Source organism: Bolinopsis microptera, chromosome 8 (genome assembly GCF_026151205.1).
Source record: "Bolinopsis microptera isolate Bmic1 chromosome 8, MBARI_Bmic_1.0, whole genome shotgun sequence".
Classification (NCBI taxonomy): domain Eukaryota; kingdom Metazoa; phylum Ctenophora; class Tentaculata; order Lobata; family Bolinopsidae; genus Bolinopsis; species Bolinopsis microptera.
Genome location: NC_087079.1, coordinates 2,182,282 through 2,201,343, shown reverse-complemented (window position 1 = coordinate 2,201,343; position 19,062 = coordinate 2,182,282). Strand labels below are relative to the sequence as shown.

The 19,062-nt window shown below is 36.7% G+C and overlaps 2 protein-coding genes across 5 annotated transcripts in view; one reads left to right on the top strand and one right to left on the bottom strand.

The window, feature by feature from the left end:
- The window catches only part of LOC134819958 (ceramide kinase-like), an 87,271-nt gene that overhangs the window by 53,023 nt on the left and 15,186 nt on the right, over positions 1-19,062 (bottom strand). The gene's annotated exons all lie outside the window — the stretch shown is intronic.
- LOC134819503 (uncharacterized) lies at positions 13,666-18,963 on the top strand. Of its 4 annotated transcripts, XM_063829464.1 has the most exons (10): positions 13,666-13,795; positions 14,394-14,435; positions 14,982-15,149; positions 15,345-15,464; positions 15,594-15,829; positions 16,078-16,173; positions 17,147-17,248; positions 17,453-17,597; positions 17,838-17,961; positions 18,431-18,516. In XM_063829464.1, exons 1-9 carry the CDS (start codon positions 13,675-13,677, stop codon positions 17,945-17,947), a joined length of 1,140 nt encoding a protein of 379 aa, XP_063685534.1. In that variant the 5' UTR covers positions 13,666-13,674; the 3' UTR covers positions 17,948-17,961; positions 18,431-18,516. The 4 variants fall into 4 exon arrangements, with proteins under 4 accessions (XP_063685534.1, XP_063685533.1, XP_063685536.1 ...); XM_063829463.1 differs by lacking the exon at positions 17,838-17,961 and having other exon boundaries at positions 18,431-18,963; XM_063829466.1 differs by lacking the exon at positions 14,394-14,435.

The following is a 19,062-nucleotide window of genomic DNA, read 5'->3' as shown; positions in this document are numbered from 1 at the left end:
AACGAACTGTTAAGTTTTCCATTGTACTAGTAAGTTGTACAAGTCTGTCTTACAGGTCGCTAATACTGCCTCCACACTACCACCACACTCACACACTGTCTCCACACTGTCTCCACTCTGCCTCCACACTGCATCCACACTGCTACTGCGATTATTCAGACAAACCCCATTATCTCCCCCCCCCCATTTGGAACGGTATTCTCACGACAGTATGATTCAGGTTGAGTATAAGCCGAAATTAATGTCACTCTTCAGTAATGTCATGACAAGTGGTCTAATGGTATCAAAAACACATGATAATGACAAGTAGCGGCCCGTACGTTGTGGTCCTTCACCTGCTTGTTGTTGCAGTTCTCACACTACCCCCCCGTATCATGATTTTGTCCCAGAATTAAAAAATAAACAATATAGAATTGGATATCGCCTTATTTTTCTCTCTTCGGTCACATTTTTAACTTAAATATCGAGTTCTGGATGTAATTGGAGAAGAGGAAGAGCTAAGAAAACCTACATAAACTATGAAACTCTGGTTTAACTTTATTACAAACGTTTTAATAACTATAATAATTAGGATCATCATGTTTGTGAAATAAAAAAATTACCGCATGTTCAACAGTTAAAATTGTGGTTTTTGGATTAATTTAGCTTCAGCTTTTAAGTGGTTAAAGTAAGGTGGTTAGGAATTATCTAGTTATAATTCTAACTAAAAATGGTCAGCCTGAATAAATTTACTCTCTTTTCCATCCCACACCTAAAAAACAATACAATGTTTTTTTATGTAAGATGAAAAAATGTGTAGAAGAAAAATTTATACAGTAAATGCAGTCAGGAAGCAGATTTGTCGGTAACCACAGTGCATGGTGGTGAGTTACAAGATTGCTTACCACAATTTCCTGTAAACCTATGTTTTGTTAATTTTAAGGAGTTTCATATTTACAGGGGAGATGCGATGTAACAGAGTCAAAATATTTTATGTTGCCTTTTTTTTCATTCCATCGCAGACAACTAGCCTCGTACTATATAATAATTTGAAATGTATTCGTCTATATAAGCTTGAAAACGTCATTTCAGTGTCGTGTTGCTGCTGCTCAATGTACTATGTAAATATCCAACTAAATAGCCTTGCCCAAAAAAATGTACAGTGGAAGGAAATGATATTTCTGCGTACATTTCTGGTTAAACTTAAATGTTCTTAATAACATTTATAATTTCGTTTGTTTTATACAATTCCGTCGTTTGGTGTCATTTTTGTTAGCTGTTACCAAATAGTGAATAGCGAAATAGTGAAATAGTGAAATAGTGAAATAGTTGAATAGTGAAATAGTGAAATAGTGTAATAGTGAACTAGTGACTTGATTGTTAGCTGATTACAAATAGTGAATCAATGACTCTGGGATCACCATATCAAACACAAAAAGTCGCGACAAATAATTTCGCCTATTGTATTTATTTCTTTGCTACTCCTACTGTGTAATCAGGCGTATTCTCACTTAAGCAGTTATTTTGGGACCATTCATATTTAACACCGTATTGTCATTTTGCCTTTGGTCCGCCGTTCCAAGTAAAATTCTTTTACTGTAAGCCGAATGTTCTTTGCTTTACCATCCGTGGATATCTTTTGTCTTTTAGCTTTACGATATTATGATAATACTATGTAGTATCGTAAGTTTGTAATTGTATACACCTGAGTCTCGCCTCACCAATTGTGAAATAGTTTCGATCGTAGATCAGTGGCGTGAACGAAGCTTGCCCCGCTGACCCGCTGTTGCGGGGGGCGCCATCTTAGGGGGCGGGCGCAAAATCGTCGTTTGGAATATGGACAAATTTTGAAAAACTTAATTGAGGTACTAGCCAAAACTGCACGTTTTGCTCTAGAAAACCACACTCGTTTAGAGATTTTACCGGCGTGTCCTCGAAAATCACTTATTTTGCTTCAATTTTTGGAGCGGGGGCGCCAAAAGATGAAAGAGGAGGTGCGCATTTTTCTGCGGGGGGGGGGGGGGGGGGGGGGGGGGGCGCAACGGCAACGTAATCGCCACTGTCGTATGAAATCATCTCCTGGTTCTACTTATAATTATAGAAACCTACAAATAAAGGTAGTTGACTTTCATTCCTCACGTTTTTGGCAATTGTACAATTTATGGTTGTCACTACTAGTACTACTAGACTAGGATGATCGTAGTTATTGGGATTTCTATAGTTGCGGGGAAAGTCTATGTAATTCTTGCTCACTCTTTTAACATACATATCTGCAACGCTGCCCCTGACATCAATTGTATACACAACTTGATTAATGATACTATCCCGGCACGTTTATTATGCGTATGACTAGCCTAACATTACAGGTAATTAAAAAATTTAACGAAGCATTGGGTGGTTTGGGGATTGTATTTATCAAATACAATTTGAAGCATTTGATAAACGCTTATAATAATTATTGGTGGACAATTAATTAATTTTTAACTAACCGCCAACTTTTACAATATAGTAGTCATGTTGATATTTTTAATGTTGACGTGGCCAGTAATTTTCACCTGCTGTAAACTGTGTATCTTATGGTTTTAGTACATCATATTATAACTATACACTATAACTAAGCCACACAAAGGCTGAAAGAACTAGTTACTTTTACAAGGGAGAAACAATGGTAACAAGATCTATTAACAATTATAAATATCTCCGGGATTTCGACGCGGGATCATATTATCACTCAGCCCGGCCCGCTGTTAGATAAACATCTCAAGGTGATATCATCCCGCCCCGGAAATTTGTATAAACCCGGCCCGCTTTTTAGTCGTAACTGATGTTTATCATTCAATTCTCCGACTTACAATAATCAATGATACTGCTGATTAGAACTCGATAATAGTAGAACAGTTAGACGCGCGATCACGTGGGCGCGTCACGTGCGTACCACGTGCCACCAATAGCATACGCCGAGTCTATACCACGTGACACGAAAGCGCACCACGTGATATGAAACATCGTAACCGTCCACTTCTTTTACACGCAAATTCCTGGGAACGTTGCCAAAGCAGCTAATTCTTGGAATTTCTCCAACGCGTGGCGTGAGAAGTTGGCGACTAGCCAGGCGCCAGCTACCCTTGTCCGTGCCCTAAAAATAGTATTGTTTTGCTTGCTCTCCTTCCAGCTCTTGTTCCTGCTAACGTTCAAGCTATTGCTCCACTATGACAGATCGGTTTGACATTCAGATTTATGAACTGCTTTCCAATCGTGTTCCGGACAGTACAGTTAGAGTCAACAACTGGGCTCTAAACAAATTTAATTCTTGGCTTCAGTCATCCAGATTTGCTCATTTATCACTCTCTTCTAAAGTATAAATCCCTTGTCGAAATCGCCGGAGATAATTATAATCCATAAACACTTCACGCTCAGGGCTAAATAAATGTAATCCCTCAGCTGGCGCTTCGGGATTACATATTAACACAAAACTCGTGCGCTGCGCGCACTCGTATGTGTTTATCAGATCATCCCGCTAGCGCGGGATGATCTGTTATATAAACCCTTTGCGTGGCGGGTTTATGTTATTATAAAGATGTTTAATACATATTGTACATGTTAATTAACCAATGTTAACCAGGTAAGTTACAAACGGTAACCCGTGTAAACACTAAACAGGTATAAGGGAACTTATGAAAACAAAGCCACAAACGCAACCACAAACAACCTTACAATTATACAGCTTTACAACACGGTTATATTGTGTAGTCTTAACGGGGCTCAATGTAAGGAGCACAAAAGTATTTATACTTTATCTGTATAGATAAAGTAAAGATCTGTAGTGCCAAGTTGTGGTGTCTCACTTGTTAAGATATTTAAAGGCATATTAGACCGGGTAATGGGTATCCATCATCCAGTAGGTACTGCATCAACACCAACACATCATACAGTTGGTGAAATTTTGATAAAAATGATCATCACATTATACAGGGTGTTTCAAAAATAATGTCCTGATTTTTAAAATCAATAATTTTTTTTATAAAGGAGCAAAATGCCCATTATCGGTTACCATTAGTTCATAAAGCTTACAAATTTAATTTGTTACGCTCATTAGTTCCAGCGATTTAACTTTGTTAATTTCGAATTTTAAGAAAATGGGGTTCACAAAAGAAACAAAACTCGATATTATGAAGACTTATTGGATTTGTGGAGGCAGTGTGACAAGTGTTATATTTTTTGATATATTTGTTACACTTACAACCAAAATTTGAAAAGTTATTCCATTTGTACTAAATTTGACAATAAATCAAGATCAGGACACTATTTATGAAACACCCTGTACGTGTCTCACTAACAGTATACAATACGAATGAGGTGTGTTAAAATATGTCTTTATAGGTTAATAATACAAATATGAATAACAATCAATAATGATAAAAACGTTCACCATATTGAACTATGAAACTGGACAGAACCTCAATGTTAGTTAAACAAGTCTGAAAAGATCAGCTCATTGTTAATTGTTTGAAGGGAGATGAGACCAGGCTGACAGGGCGCTGACATGTTCATATCACTCAAGCCATTATAACGTAACTTAATACAACCCCACAACTAAAGAGATAATCTAGAAATAAAGACTTAAAGCGTTTACCTTGTTGGAGAGTTACTGAAGTGGAAAATAGTGTCATGATACATGGGACAGTTTACAATATTAAGTAATAATACTACATGGTTACATTACTGCAATATATACTTTCAACTGTTACACAATGTTTGGCAGAAGGAGTGTGTAAGCATACTCAAACTACAGAAAACACAGGCAAAATAAGCAACATTTGTGTAACAAACACTCTGAATAACTCTAACAAAAAGTGCAGATCTAATGGTTATAATATCTTGTCCCCCATAGCACTGGTCGTGTGGGCAGGGCAATAACAGAATACTACAAATAGAGCAAGCAAAGCAAGAAAAATAACGAAAAATCTTGGGAGGGGCTATAAAGATAGAAGCAAAGGCGACAAATAAAATATATATATACGTAACAAATTGTAATGTTATGAAACTATGAAGCAACTTACTGGATGCAATCACTTAGATTCAACAGTAAAGTACAGTAAGTGCAAGAAGGGGGAATTAACTGAGGTGTAATATAAAGTTAGCAATTAACAAAGTGTTTCCACTGAATGTAAAGATTGGGTATGTCAGGGCACTGAGTTAAGAAAATAATTAATTTTAGAATTATAGATTAAGGCCACCAGATGCTGAAGATTATGAGGATTTTGTTGTCTCTTGACTGTACTATGAAGTATGAATATTGCTATAATTAATTTTGAAGAAGAATGAGAAAGAGTGACTCCTGACTGAAGAAGCTTTCGACACTGCCAAGAACGGAGAAGTTGACTGGTTAAAAACAAACTGCCACAGTGAGTCGTCTAACATATATAATGTAACTAATAAACTACAGTATATTGTAATTGTGTCTAATAAACTAACAATATACCGACCAGATATAGCAGAACTAAGGACTATCTCCCCCACATCACTAAACCACCAGGTACTACCTGTAAACTAGTTATTTAAACCACTGTAGGGGGGGAGGGGGTGACACTGTATCTATTTCAGCTAGACTATATTAACCTTCCGATACAGGACACTACGTGGTTATAAACATGATGACGTCACACACCACGTGACATGATGACGTCACACACAACGTGACATGATGATTCCACTAGTCTCATTAAACACTGAAAGTTGCACTAAACACAGTAGACCAACAAAACGTAAGCAGGTAATAAAGTCCCGTACTTAATGTAATACCTCTGACCTATAGCTTCAGTGTATATTGCTTTGGGAAGGGAACCCTATATGGCATAAACTACTTGCCTTGCTTTTATATAGCCATTCAGAGATTGTAGTGTTCACGCTTGATATTGGGAGTTCAGAGAACGATTGACAAAGTGTGACAATAATTATAGACTTAAAGAAAACGTTTTTAATGTTATGTTATTTTAGCCGGAAAGTTCATTTCGAAGCAAAAATTCTGGTTAAACTAACTGAATGAAATGTCCGCCACTAGTTTGATAATTTATTGTACGCTGTGGAGACTTCTTTGTGGTGTGAATTAGAGTTTCATTGACATGATGTTGTTGAGAGTTTTTGTTCACACACGATCTCTTAACTGCGTTTAATAATGGTTACGACACATGCTAGATCGAAGTGATATATAGTGATGTAAGCTCTGATAAATCACAAATCCTTCATGAACTGACCAAACACAGGTTAGAGACCGAAGAAAAATTAGCACGATATATATGTATATAGTATAATATATAGGTTCAAGGTATAGAGATTAGACCCCATTAGAGAGATACGGTATGTAGAGGTTTTACTGTAGTTGTAGTGAATGCCCTTCAGCTAATATATAAGTAAGTTCTTGAATCATGAGCCCGTAAAGCACTTTAGGTGTTAAATTAAAATTAATGAGTTTAGTAGTTAATTTTCAGTAGCTAGTTTAGTGGTTAACGTCATGTTATAGCTGCGTCATGTGATTGATGATGTTGGAGTCTAGAGTGTTCGATTTTACCCAAACAGCTGGAAACGGAATGCTGGAAATTTCATAACTCTTACAATTTTAAAGCTCTTTACTCTTTTGAGGCTCGAAAAAATAATGTGAGGTAGAATATCATGAGGTTAAGAGTGTTTAATTGAGTGGTTCTTACAGTTTGATGATCCAGTGAATCAATATAAGAATTTTTAAATATGATCGAAAACGATGTTTGACTTTTAAGTGATGGTGTCGTTTGCGCACTGAATGTGTGTTAATTAATAACGTCTTCCCGCCAGAATATTAATCATTGCAGTGAAATGTAAGAGAAAACAATCAACTGTGCAAATTTCGAATAAAAAAGTAATAATTTTAAGTATTTTCTAATTCTGGTGTTACTTAGTGTAGGCATTTGTGTCAATGTCTTCATACTTCATAGTGAAGCTATGCTATTTAAAGTACAGGTGTTGTATTGTGCAGTATTGATCAAATTAACAAAGATAAAAAGAACTACTTACATCTTCTTCCATGTCCACCATGTCTCGTCTTATTTCATGCTGCAAAGATTAGGTATAAGTATTTATCTTGAACAGAATATCGAAAATTTCAAATTTTAGGGTACCTAAAGTGGACCAGGTACACTATGTATTATCCAAACAGTCATATGGTTACATTGTAACCAGCCATTTAATAGAGGAGCTGTATCAGGACCTAGTCTAACAAAAGGGAACAAATATTTCCTAGTGTCTACATTTCACCAAGTGAGAATATCACCGATTAAAATTTAAACTAAAATAATATTCTAAATTGCAACTGGTAGAATAGTCATTAACCATACATGGTAGATCTCACTATAATTTATCTGGGCTCTAAAAAATAATATGCAGCTTAATGAAGCTAAATTTGAGATCCTCAACTACACACACAATAATTGGCTTCTCCTATGAAATCTGCCATTCACAAATTAACTGCTACAGTCTTACAACAAGTGAAGTAATTGAGCCAGTAGAAACTGTCAGGGATGTGATTCTATCACAAGACTGCTCTTGGATGACTCACATCCAGCAATTCAATCACCAAGGACTATGTCACTGAGGGTCCTCTGCGTTTTCAGAGACTGATCACCATTTCTAATGCCGACTCTTCAAAATCAGGGTGCAGAGTGAGTGAATATCGCTGCTTGGTCCAAAATCCAGAATATATCAGGGACATAGAGGCTATAATAGATAACATTTAACATATATACACAACATGCGTTGGGTATATTGTCGTTATATTTAACATAATAACGACAATTATATACCCAATGCATTAACAGCTATAATGGGAATGTCCCCTCCACTGGTTTTTTCCTACAAACGGTTTTCAGTGCAAGTTGATCACACTTATGATAAGCGGCACAGGCCCAGGTGCCTGCAGGCTGCACAGCTTTCTTGAGCCACTTTGGACCACAGCTGGTCCAGGAATATCATTGCAGGTTCATTCCTAACTTAACAATATGTTATCAATAGTTATCAGAGGTGTTGAACTTTAAGGATGACTTGGAGTGGCGTTTATAGCAAAGACAGATGTCCTTAAAGTCTACTCTAGTGACAACAAATCTGTGATCAGAGTATGTCAAGGTGCCTGCATAAGATCTTGAATCTTGTAGCATTGGCTTCGACCTACTTCGACACAGGATGAAATCGATCTGAGGATAGACCGGGATCGTCTTTTTACTATTTCGCCCGGCACTCCAGTCCTTCCTCCAGCCAGTGTAGGTGGTCGTATGTCGAGCAGGATGATAAAAACCAGTGTTGGAGGCAAAGAGGTCAAATTCTGATAACAAGTCTAACAAGTTTTCTCCCATATCGTTGCGCAAACCCATACCATGTTTACCCATGAAACGACCAAAACCAAAGTCCTTATCTGAAGCAGTCATTTTTCCCAACTTTGAATTAAAATCTCCCAAAACAAATATCTCAACATTAGCAGGGACGTTTAGAGCATCCCTAACTTGGCCGTAAAAATTAATCAACAGTTGTTGATCATTTTCTGCAAGTTTCTTGTGTGGCCCATATACATTGACCACCCTACATTTGATAAATTTTCCAGATTTTGTAGGGAGTTCTAGGTCCAAAAAGCTTACTCGATCACTGATACTGTTCCAGCATACCACATAGTCAATAAATCGGGGACTGATAACAAAACCGAGTCCATAGTGCCGGCCATTTTTCTGCTCAAACAATAATAGTTTGTATCCGTTGCTAAGACTGCAAGAATCCGGTTTTACAACCTTAGTCTCCTGAATAGCGCAGATATCTATGCCGTACCGTAGACAATCGGTACCCAGTTGCTCCCGTTTGCTGTGGATGTCGTCTGGATCATCACAAGAACCGAGGCCACGTATGTTAAAGGTGGCGAAGCTGATGAGGAGTGTAGCAAACAGGGATTGTCCTGTAGCTGAGGTAAACATTACGGAGGGCGATGTTGTCGTCTCTCCGCCGCTGGCGTTACCCATACGGTCCATCTGAAAAAAAAAGCCTTAAGTAAAGTAAAGTAAAGTAAAATTTATGACATCACATCATCACACATGTTTACAAATCATCATCGCACTATGTGAAAAAAATAGGACAAAACGTAATTCGAATGGCCAGACACTATTCAATAAAATTCGACTATAGCTCGATCATCGATTCGACTATCCAAACTATCAAATAAACATAAATGCAAAAATGAACCTTGATTTGAAAAAAATGAACTCGAATATTTTTCGATTAGACAAATTCCTCGAACCAGTGGTGGTAGTAAGTCATACCAAAAAGAATTATTTCAATTGGGCACTCAGTGACTGAGCTATTAAGGCCAACATATGTCCACTGACTTTTGGCACACCCTGTACATTTATGTAATCTATACTTAGTTCCATAACGAATGTCATACGTTGTATGACCCGCCGCGCACGAGTGTGCGGCTCCCCTGTATCTATTGCTCTAACCAAAGCCCTCTCGCTTGTACAGTAGCGCGCGACCGTCTTGTGAAACAAGCGCGTCACGCAGTACGCATAGACACATGGCTATGTAAACTGTATCTAAATCGCGTAGAAACTCTACTATAGTGAAACGACCGTGGTGGTCAGTCACGACGTGATACTTTTAAATTTACAACCTAAAAGGACGCGTGCCGAGTTGGACTCGTCTGCGTCAACGGTCCTAATATACAAAACAAATATTTTACGAGTATCACCCGTTAACGTGATATAACATACAAGCCACTGTACTTCGATGCGCCGCGCGAACTTATATTTTTGCTTTTCAATTTCGATTGTCGAAGCAAAATCGTTGATTTGCTTTGTTAAACAACGATTTCGCCGGGTTAACATTGTTAATCAAAAACCGAATGAACCGCAAGGGCACAAACCAACAATCTTTATTAGGGCGGCGCTCAGCCTGTAATTCCGCCAATGCAAATCTCTATATGTGATATGATTATATAAACATCAATATAATAGCCTGAGGTCCCCAGGTAACAACAATCTACGATGCGAAGCAAAAATGATATTTATATTTCGCGCGGCGTGTCGAAGCGGCAAAGTCTTCCAATATTCAAGGCTTTCATTTGCATATCAACCCAAAACTAATACACAATTTTTATTTTTGCTTGGAGGATGTCACTGCTTCGACGCGCCGCGCGCACTATCATTTCAAAACAACGATCATTGGATCTCAAATGGTTGACATTATCAATCAATCATAACGTAAAGCGCTTGTTTGCACAGCTAACTCCAGACTTGGACTACTTAGAAAAACAATTTATTTCACTATTGATAAAAAGTAGAAAAGATCGTTCTATTTAGCGCGTTTATTAGGTTAATATTTGAACATAGTTTTGTCATAAGGTCCCCTCAAAGTAAAAGTAAAGTAAAGTAAAGTAAAAGTAAAGTAAAAATTATGACATAACATCATTTCTAATGTCTACAAAGTATCATCACACTACATGGAAAAATAAGTATTTCTCCATCAAATTTAAAGGTAATAATTTATCAAATATTAATCATGAATAAAAACAACATTACAAAATGTAATTTATTCATACTTCCCAGTGGAGTAAAGATTTATAAAACGTTTCTTTGCTACACAAGGATGAAACCATAGATAATCATTGTGTTTTTCCTTATTACTGATATAACTGGTACCTTCAATTCTTGTTAAAACTTCTTTCGAAACATTCCAAAAATGAAAGTAATTTACAATACATTGAGAAATCATATTATTTTCAAACTGCAATTCATCTTGAAAAGGTTGTTGCTATTCAAAAGCGGGCCATTAAATGTATCTATGGTGAACCGTACACCAGTCTAGTTATAATGACAATAAACTTGCTACAGAGCCAAAAAATTAAATATTCTCCCTGTTTAACAAAATTGTATTTATAACGATCCTATGACCTTCTATAAAATAGTGAATAGCATAATTCCAGTATCGCTTCCTACTTATATAGCGGGTCAGCGATATTCAGACTCAGTTACATATCTTGGAAAGCGCTTGCACTTTGAGGTATAAAAGACAACTTAACAGTTATTTCGATAAGGGGGGACAGAGGGCCCAAGTTGCGATATAAACCAGACAATATTGAAGATTTAGATTTAAATATTGAGCCCTTTGGCTAGAGAATACTTTCTTAGATATTTTGGACAGTTTTTAATATTGGTAATGTTGATGAAAGTCCTTTGATATGTACTGAGTGAATAATACATTATCAGAAGATTTTTAAAATCTTCATCCTATAGCAGGTCAATTTTACGCTTTAAATTAAATTATTTTAGGCTACTAATTTTTCAGGATTTTCGGGCAACATTCGAGATATTATTCTTTTCCGTGTTTCACTGTGTCTTCCAACAAAATTTTAGTGTAGGTCAGAAAAGGAGGCTCTATCCCGGGACACCAACATTTTTTGGGTTGGCACCCAGGAGAAAGCTGCCTTATTCTTTGTATTTTGTCTCTAGTATTTTAAGATTCCACTCTGTTTATTTCACCGTCTCTAGACTTGTATGTTGCCCAGATAATTTGACATGACTGTATTGGATTTTCTGTAACATCAGTTACTGTTCTGCAGTAAGCTTTTTTAATAATTTTGTATTGTATATTGAAGTATTCAGATTGTTTGTATATTTGGAGTTATATATATTTGGAGTCTCATACATAGATTTCTTGTGGTCATCATCTATTTTTCATATGTTTTGTTAGAAAACCTGCTAACCTTTCTTGGATATCTTCTTGTTAAAGGTGTTTCTGCCTTATTTAGTCAGGATTTAACTTGTAGCTATAAACTCCCGTTTTTAATTCCAGTCCAAGGCGAGATGCACGATCTCTACTGTCATTTAGGTATCATTTACAGCTGAGCATAAGGGTTAAATTTAAATTATTTAACCTTTTGGTGCTGTATCAAAATAACATTAATTTATTATTATTATTATTATGAATTGTAGCTGATTGATAATAATAATATTTAGGCCCGTGGCCAGTTTTAAAATTTTTTTTAAAAAGTCCTATGCTGTCAATGCAGAGGGCACCCAATACACTGTGTGAGTGTTTTATCAATTGTCTTGAACCTTCTCAAAATTAGTAGAATATGATATTCTGTATTGATATCCTATTGGTTTAGCGTATTCAGTAAACAAATTCCAGGGACTGCCCCCCAAATCCCAATGTTTTAAAAATTAAAATCTTACTTATAACCGAGTGTTTTATCAACTGTCTTGACTCTTGAACCTTCTCAAAAGTAGTGGAATTTTATAATCTGTATTGATATCCTATTGGTTTAGCGCCTAATTCAGTATTTTTTTTAAAGCGGATTACTCGCCTAAAAATCCTATGCACTCCACTGTCATGTTAAGGAACAATGCTCAAATAATTGATAGGTCGGATACTTCAAGTTTCAACTTACATGAGTACTACTGTGCCCTGCTCAGGTGCCTTCCGAAATAGCTTCTTACATAGATCTATGCTGAAATGGAATAGTCTATCAGTATGTATGCGGCAGTCAGAGCGGATTTTTACTTTTAAGGCTAAACTGATCAAATACCTATGGGCTGCCGATACAGTCTGGCCAGATTAGCTCATCAGTCTTCTCATATGATTCCCAAAAATGTGTTTTTTGTTGGTTATAATTCTGTCCGCTTCTCTCCCCTATTTTTCTTGTGCTCAGTTGTGACAGAATTGTATTGATCAAAATACTTATAATTATTCATGATATGTTTGATTTCTTGTTATTGTTTGTCATGCAAATTTGGTAGACGGCCCCAACGTTAATGTGGCTCTTGCTATGTGTTAGTTCAGCCGAATTAATTATTATATAATCTAGTTTATTTTTCTTGTTTAGTTAGTTTTTATTCGGCCACACATTATGCAACTTATATTGCAGTACTATTTATCATTTAGTATATCAAAATATGTTGCATTTTCAAATAAAAGAATTGATGGGGAGTCCTCATTCATACTAATTCTCAATTTTTTGTCCCCATTTAATCGTTCTGGTGGGGTGCTGGGGACTGCTACTCCATAACCAGGATTCGAAAGTCTGTGAATTGGCTGACTCCGAGAAAATAATGACATTTTCCATCCTGTAAAAAAGGGTGGCTATGCGTCAATGAGGCATAACTCTTTGAGAGATATCATGACAAACCTAATGAAAGAAGCAGGGTGCTCAGATGTTTGGATAGAACCCTCCTTACTCCCTATCATTTATCAATCCAAATGACAGATGGTGACCCTGTCTCACTAAATTCAACCACTTGGCACCATGATAAAAATACTAACAACTAAATAAAGTTTAATAAATAATTATATACAACCACCAAAGAATATTTCCTCAAGTTGAAAACTTATTGTTTCATTGGTGCTAGACTACAGTCTTGCCAGTCTTTTCCAAAAGTTGAAATTTACATTTTTGAGTTACAGTTCAAGTTTTATAGGAAAACCACTAACATCCCAGCAACAAAAAGTCAGACTTTCATGCAGTTTTTTTCCCTACCTGTTCATCTCCAACAGCTCTACCACTTATTAAGTTAAAACTAGAAAATTGATTTTTACCCCCCCCCCCCCCCTACATTAGTCTCAAAGTGAACATTCTAACCAAAAATTGTTAAATTATTTTACCTAACTTCAATTATTAGGATTGTCAATACCATGTTGCGTTCCCTAGCACGTCCTCTTGTTTCACTGACTGGGTGCAAAGCTGCAAGCACAACAACTGGCATTAAACCAGGGACAAAGTATGGAGGAAAAACAACTGTCACACTTATCCCAGGTAAGCACTTCTAAGATTTTGCAAATATTCATGCAATCTCCTCGGTTGACTCCGAATGATAGGAAAACTTTATGAGGGTTAAATGAGGAGGGGTACCTGTTAGAAGTTCAAGAAACTTCCTTGGATATTCCTTCAGTGCATACTGTAAACATAGTACTATTATTAACTATTTACTGTTATCTATGTAATAAGTTCGGGGTTTATTCTAACTGTGATGGTATTTATCTGGGTTGTTATTCCGCATGACAGGTGTTCAGATTGACTCTCAAAGCTAGGAAGAGCCAATTCTATGTTTATAAGTTTATTGCTTTAAATAATCTCATTGTAGATTTTACAGATGCATTGAAACCTGTGACCCTCTAATCTTGTATCCTACAATATCTGGTTTGAATAGTCATAACTAGTGTTCAATGCTCGAAATAATACCAGTGTAATATCTAAACTTTGAGAATACCAAATCACACATTAAAGAAACCTATCAGTTTTCTTTCTTATTATGTGACCAGTGTCTGTGATGTGGTAACTTTTATGGAAGATAATTCTATAATCAGATGCCAAAAAGCCAGCACCTAATCAGCTAATATTCTTGTCATTGTAGCATCGTGGACCAAAAGAACTGCAGTTTGTACACTTATTCCTGGTAAGATGAGCTTGGGACTGATTTTTTCACCATCATTGTTGCCCGTACATTGTGCTGAAAAATGTTCTTTATTAATATTTCTTGGTTTGCACTTTTCCCAACATGGCAGATATATATGGCGTATGCTTCAACGTATTAGATTTTATGAAATTTATGGATGTAAGGAGAAAATGTATCTAGCATTTTTATCATTACAGTGGAATATAAATTTCTATGCCATTTCGTCCCTTCAAAACTTCAATATCAAATTGGCATCAAAATTCTTTACACTTTTCTCACATGGACAATTATAAAGACCTCAGATTCTTTCTATTCATGCTAATTTTCTGTACCTTTTAATCTAATTTAGCTGATTGTTGCAGTCTCTTTTTCTTTTAGCATTAAACGTTCCGTTGCTATGCAGTACCTAACTTTAAATATTAATGTTATATTCCCTCCATTTTACTCTAATGTTTGGAGTCATAAAATCTAATGGAAATATCCAAAGAATTCATGTTTGGTTTATATGAAATGTATTCCACAGCTATAACTATATTGTGTGTGCAGGTGATGGAGTGGGTCCTGAGATCTGCGAGTCTGTGACCACCATCTTCAAGGAAATGGCTGTTCCGGTAGAGTTTGAAACTATTGAGCTCACCAAACACACACTCAATGATGAGGGTTCTTTCAACATGGCCATCACTTCACTGAAACGCAATGGTGTTGGACTAAAAGGTAAAATAAATTTCAGAACATAGATTTTTATAGTGTAAGTGTAACTCATAACTTAAGATTTAATTTAATTTATAAGATCATCCTCAAATTCCACAAATTTTGAGTTTGAACATCATTTAATATGTTATTATATATTACAAAACTTCATCATGGTTCTGTTATAATTTCTTTTTCAACTAAACCAAATTGTGTCAGGTGTGCTGAACAGGTCAGGTGACTTCAGACATCATAACATGGAGTTCAGAGGAAACCTGGACACATACGCCAATGTTGTTAGAGCCGTGAGCTTTGACGGTATCAAAACTCACCACACAGGTACAATCAGAGCTCCTTATTTTCCATTATTTGCTTTTTATCCAAAAATTTTCGGTTTTCGCCACTGAGAAAATGGCATAAATATAAAAAAGATCATTGCAATGATATGTAAAACTTTACCATTTGCAGGGATAGATCTGATTGCAATCCGTGAGAACACAGAAGGGGAGTACAGCTGTTTGGAGCACGAGTCTGTGCCAGGAGTCGTTGAGTCCTTCAAGGTTATCACTCGTGAAAAGTCCATGAGGATCGCTAAGTTCGCATTCGACTACGCCCTTGAGCACAATAGAAAAAAAGTGACTTGCATTCACAAGGCTAACATTATGAAGCTGAGTGATGGTCTTTTTAAGTCGTGTTGCCAAGAGGTTTGTTTTGAAACATTGCACTTTAGAAAGTTAGAAATTTGTATTTTAATGTGGAATTCTACCATCTGGAGCTGAGCAAGCCAGTTATATTACAGTGCTATAAATGTCCTTTGGTTTAAATTTTGATGTAAGAACCGATCGAAATTTACTAAATACATTTTTCTATGAATGTGGAATGCAAATGTACATTTTGTTTGAAATGATATGAGTAATACCATATTATGTGAGTAATACCATATTATCACCAGGTGTCCGAACTGTACCCTACAATCGACTACGATGAACAGATTGTAGACAACACTTGCCAGCAACTCGTCATAAACCCACAGCAATTTGACGTCATGGTAAGTACAAACTCGGTTTCAAAAAGTTATCTTAGCATTTAAATATTATGTAGTTAAAACAATTCAAACTGCCTCAGTGACCTACGTTAGGAAAAGTATTAATCCTCCTCGCGAGTCGCGATCGTGACCTAAGATGGCGTTCCTCTTGTCTCATATATATACATATCACCGGAGACTCGCGGGCGGAACAAAATATTGCACGCGCACGCGCGTGCAATATTTCATATGTCCCCGAGGGCGCTAGCCCGAGGAGGACATATTTTCGTATAGCACGGAGGGCCCATCGGGCCCGAGTGCTATACGATTTTTCCGCCCGCGGGTCGAGGTGATGTGGATTATATCCACCAGCGGGCGTATTACAGTTAATATATAATTTTATAAATAAACAATGGAGCTTGTATAAAAGTCATCTCTCGAAAAGGTCGCCACTAATTGTTGTAACCATGGTAACACGTCACGTGTTCAATGTAAGTCAATCATAAAGGGCTGTGTCGTATATAGGGGCTGGAGATGCACTGCATTCCTGGGCCGTGGGAATAATGAATGTAATGTCAGTGACGATGAATATCAATAATATAGGGGGATTATAGTGCTGATGTGTATTATGTAGTGTGTTATAATAACTTTGATATAAATCAAAGTATCATGTCATCTGCTCACGAGCTGCATGAACAGCCCTACCGGACACCAAAATAAAATGTATATAGTCAGTGTAATAAGGAATTTTACATGGAGACGATACAGAAACTGAAAATATTTTAGAGAACTCCGGGCTATATTGCTACTGGTCAAATTAAATGTCACTTGTTAGCGGGCTATATCATGAGCGGGCTGTAGAGATATCGGGCCCTTTGACAGCGGGCTGGTGAGAGCCCGCTATGCGAAAAAGCGCACGCTGGTGGATATATAATAACAATATGAGTCATGTAATATGTATTATGATTCCGCTGTTTAGTGTACATACATGTCTCAGGTGATGCCTAACCTGTATGGTAACCTGGTATCCAACCTGGCTGCTGGTTTAGTTGGCGGAGCAGGAGTAGTTCCCAGCAAGAGTTACGGCAGTGAAATAGCTGTAAGTATGATTAGGGTATTATATCAGATCTCATTTTAATTCAAAGTACCTTCCTCAGCAATATGATAGGGAAAAGTTATTCTTTACTTTGACCCTTCAAAATTTAAACCGATAAAGGTTCCGGTTGATGAACTTGTCTAATTTTAAATTGATATATTTTAAAGCTTGATCAAAGAAACTGGCCAACTCAATTCTTACGTCCAGGTATTTGAACCTGGTGCTCGTCACACATGGATGGAAATGAAAGGAATGTACGTTGCAAACCCTGTAGCAATGGTCCTCAGTTCCGCTTTCATGCTGAAACATCTAACTCTCCACGATGCTGGAGACAAGTTGATCCAAGCAGTCAGTAAGTAAAATCGTAGGGGTATAGGACTTTTCAGAAAGATCATTGATCTGTGATCTGTGATCTGTGATATGTGATCTGTGATCTGTGATATGTGATCTGTGATCTGTGATCTGTGATCTGTGATCTGTGATTGCCCGCATCATTACAAATATATTATATTATATAATAATGGTTAAACCCAACTCTGTAAACGGACCGTTTTACTGTCCTGGCACTATCACACGCACCCCAATCTGACAGAGTTAGTGTTGAACAAGCAGAGCTGTAAAACACGAGATCTTGGCGGGAATGCTACCACTCCAGAGATGACACGAGCTATCTTGAACGAACTGGACACCCTGTATGCTTAGTCATAAGATTATAGGTAACCATGAACAGATCTTCAAAGTATGAAGCATACACACATCTCCCAGCATCATTATCAGAAAGCCAGGAGCACCTTATAACCCTGTGGCTTGCACGGCACCGGCTTGTCACAATGCTATCCCGAGATCATCCATTCTCATCTCGTCCTGTAGCTGTCGTCATGGTGCACCAATGAAACTCATAGTATTTAGCATGACGTACATATCAATCACATATACATTTAAAACTTTAGGAATTCTGTTTCGGTCAAGATTGAAAATTTGTATTATAGAGGGTATAGACCGCATTACGTAGACTAATCTTCCACGGATCACTCATCACATGACTATATTATTATTTATAAATAATTGTATCATTTCAATTGTTTCATTTATTACCAGTGAATGGAATTAGATAATAATAACACATATGAATAAAAAGATATGGCCGTGATGTAATTATGATATAATTATGACGTAATATTTCAGAGAATGTTTTAAACAAGCGAAGCTGTCGTACAATAGACCTCGGTGGGAAAGCCAAGACTCGTGACATGACACGTGCTATTCTGGATGAACTCGAAATAATGGAACTGCAAGCCAATCTTGGTATCTAGTTCCGTTCAAGCTAATATTATCTGTTATTTTCTATTTATTTAGTGGGATTTGAAAAGACTGAAAGAAAATGTTAGTAGGAAAATAAATGATACTGTGTTTTTCACCCTGATTCATTTCATTTCCTTGTATGCTTCTCTTTACTCACTAGGTATATTTTCATTTCAAATTCCCATGGTACGTATTGTATCAAGTTTCATAGTACCTTTAACCATATAATATTACACAGTATTTGCCTGTCCATTTTATAATGTCGAGTTTTGCATTCACCTGCACGTAACGTTCTTCAACGCCTTTTTGAAATTTCATTAAACCCAAGTTTATTTATTGATTGTCGGATAATGTGTTTAAACGTTTTGCTGTAACATAATTTTGAGACTATTTATTTTCTACAAATGGCTACTAAATGTCAGTTTTATTTTTAGCCTAAGTTAAACTGTTTCCGAAGACTCTCATTCGCAATCTGACAGTTAGTGACTTTGCAAACTAGTCATTCAATCTATTAA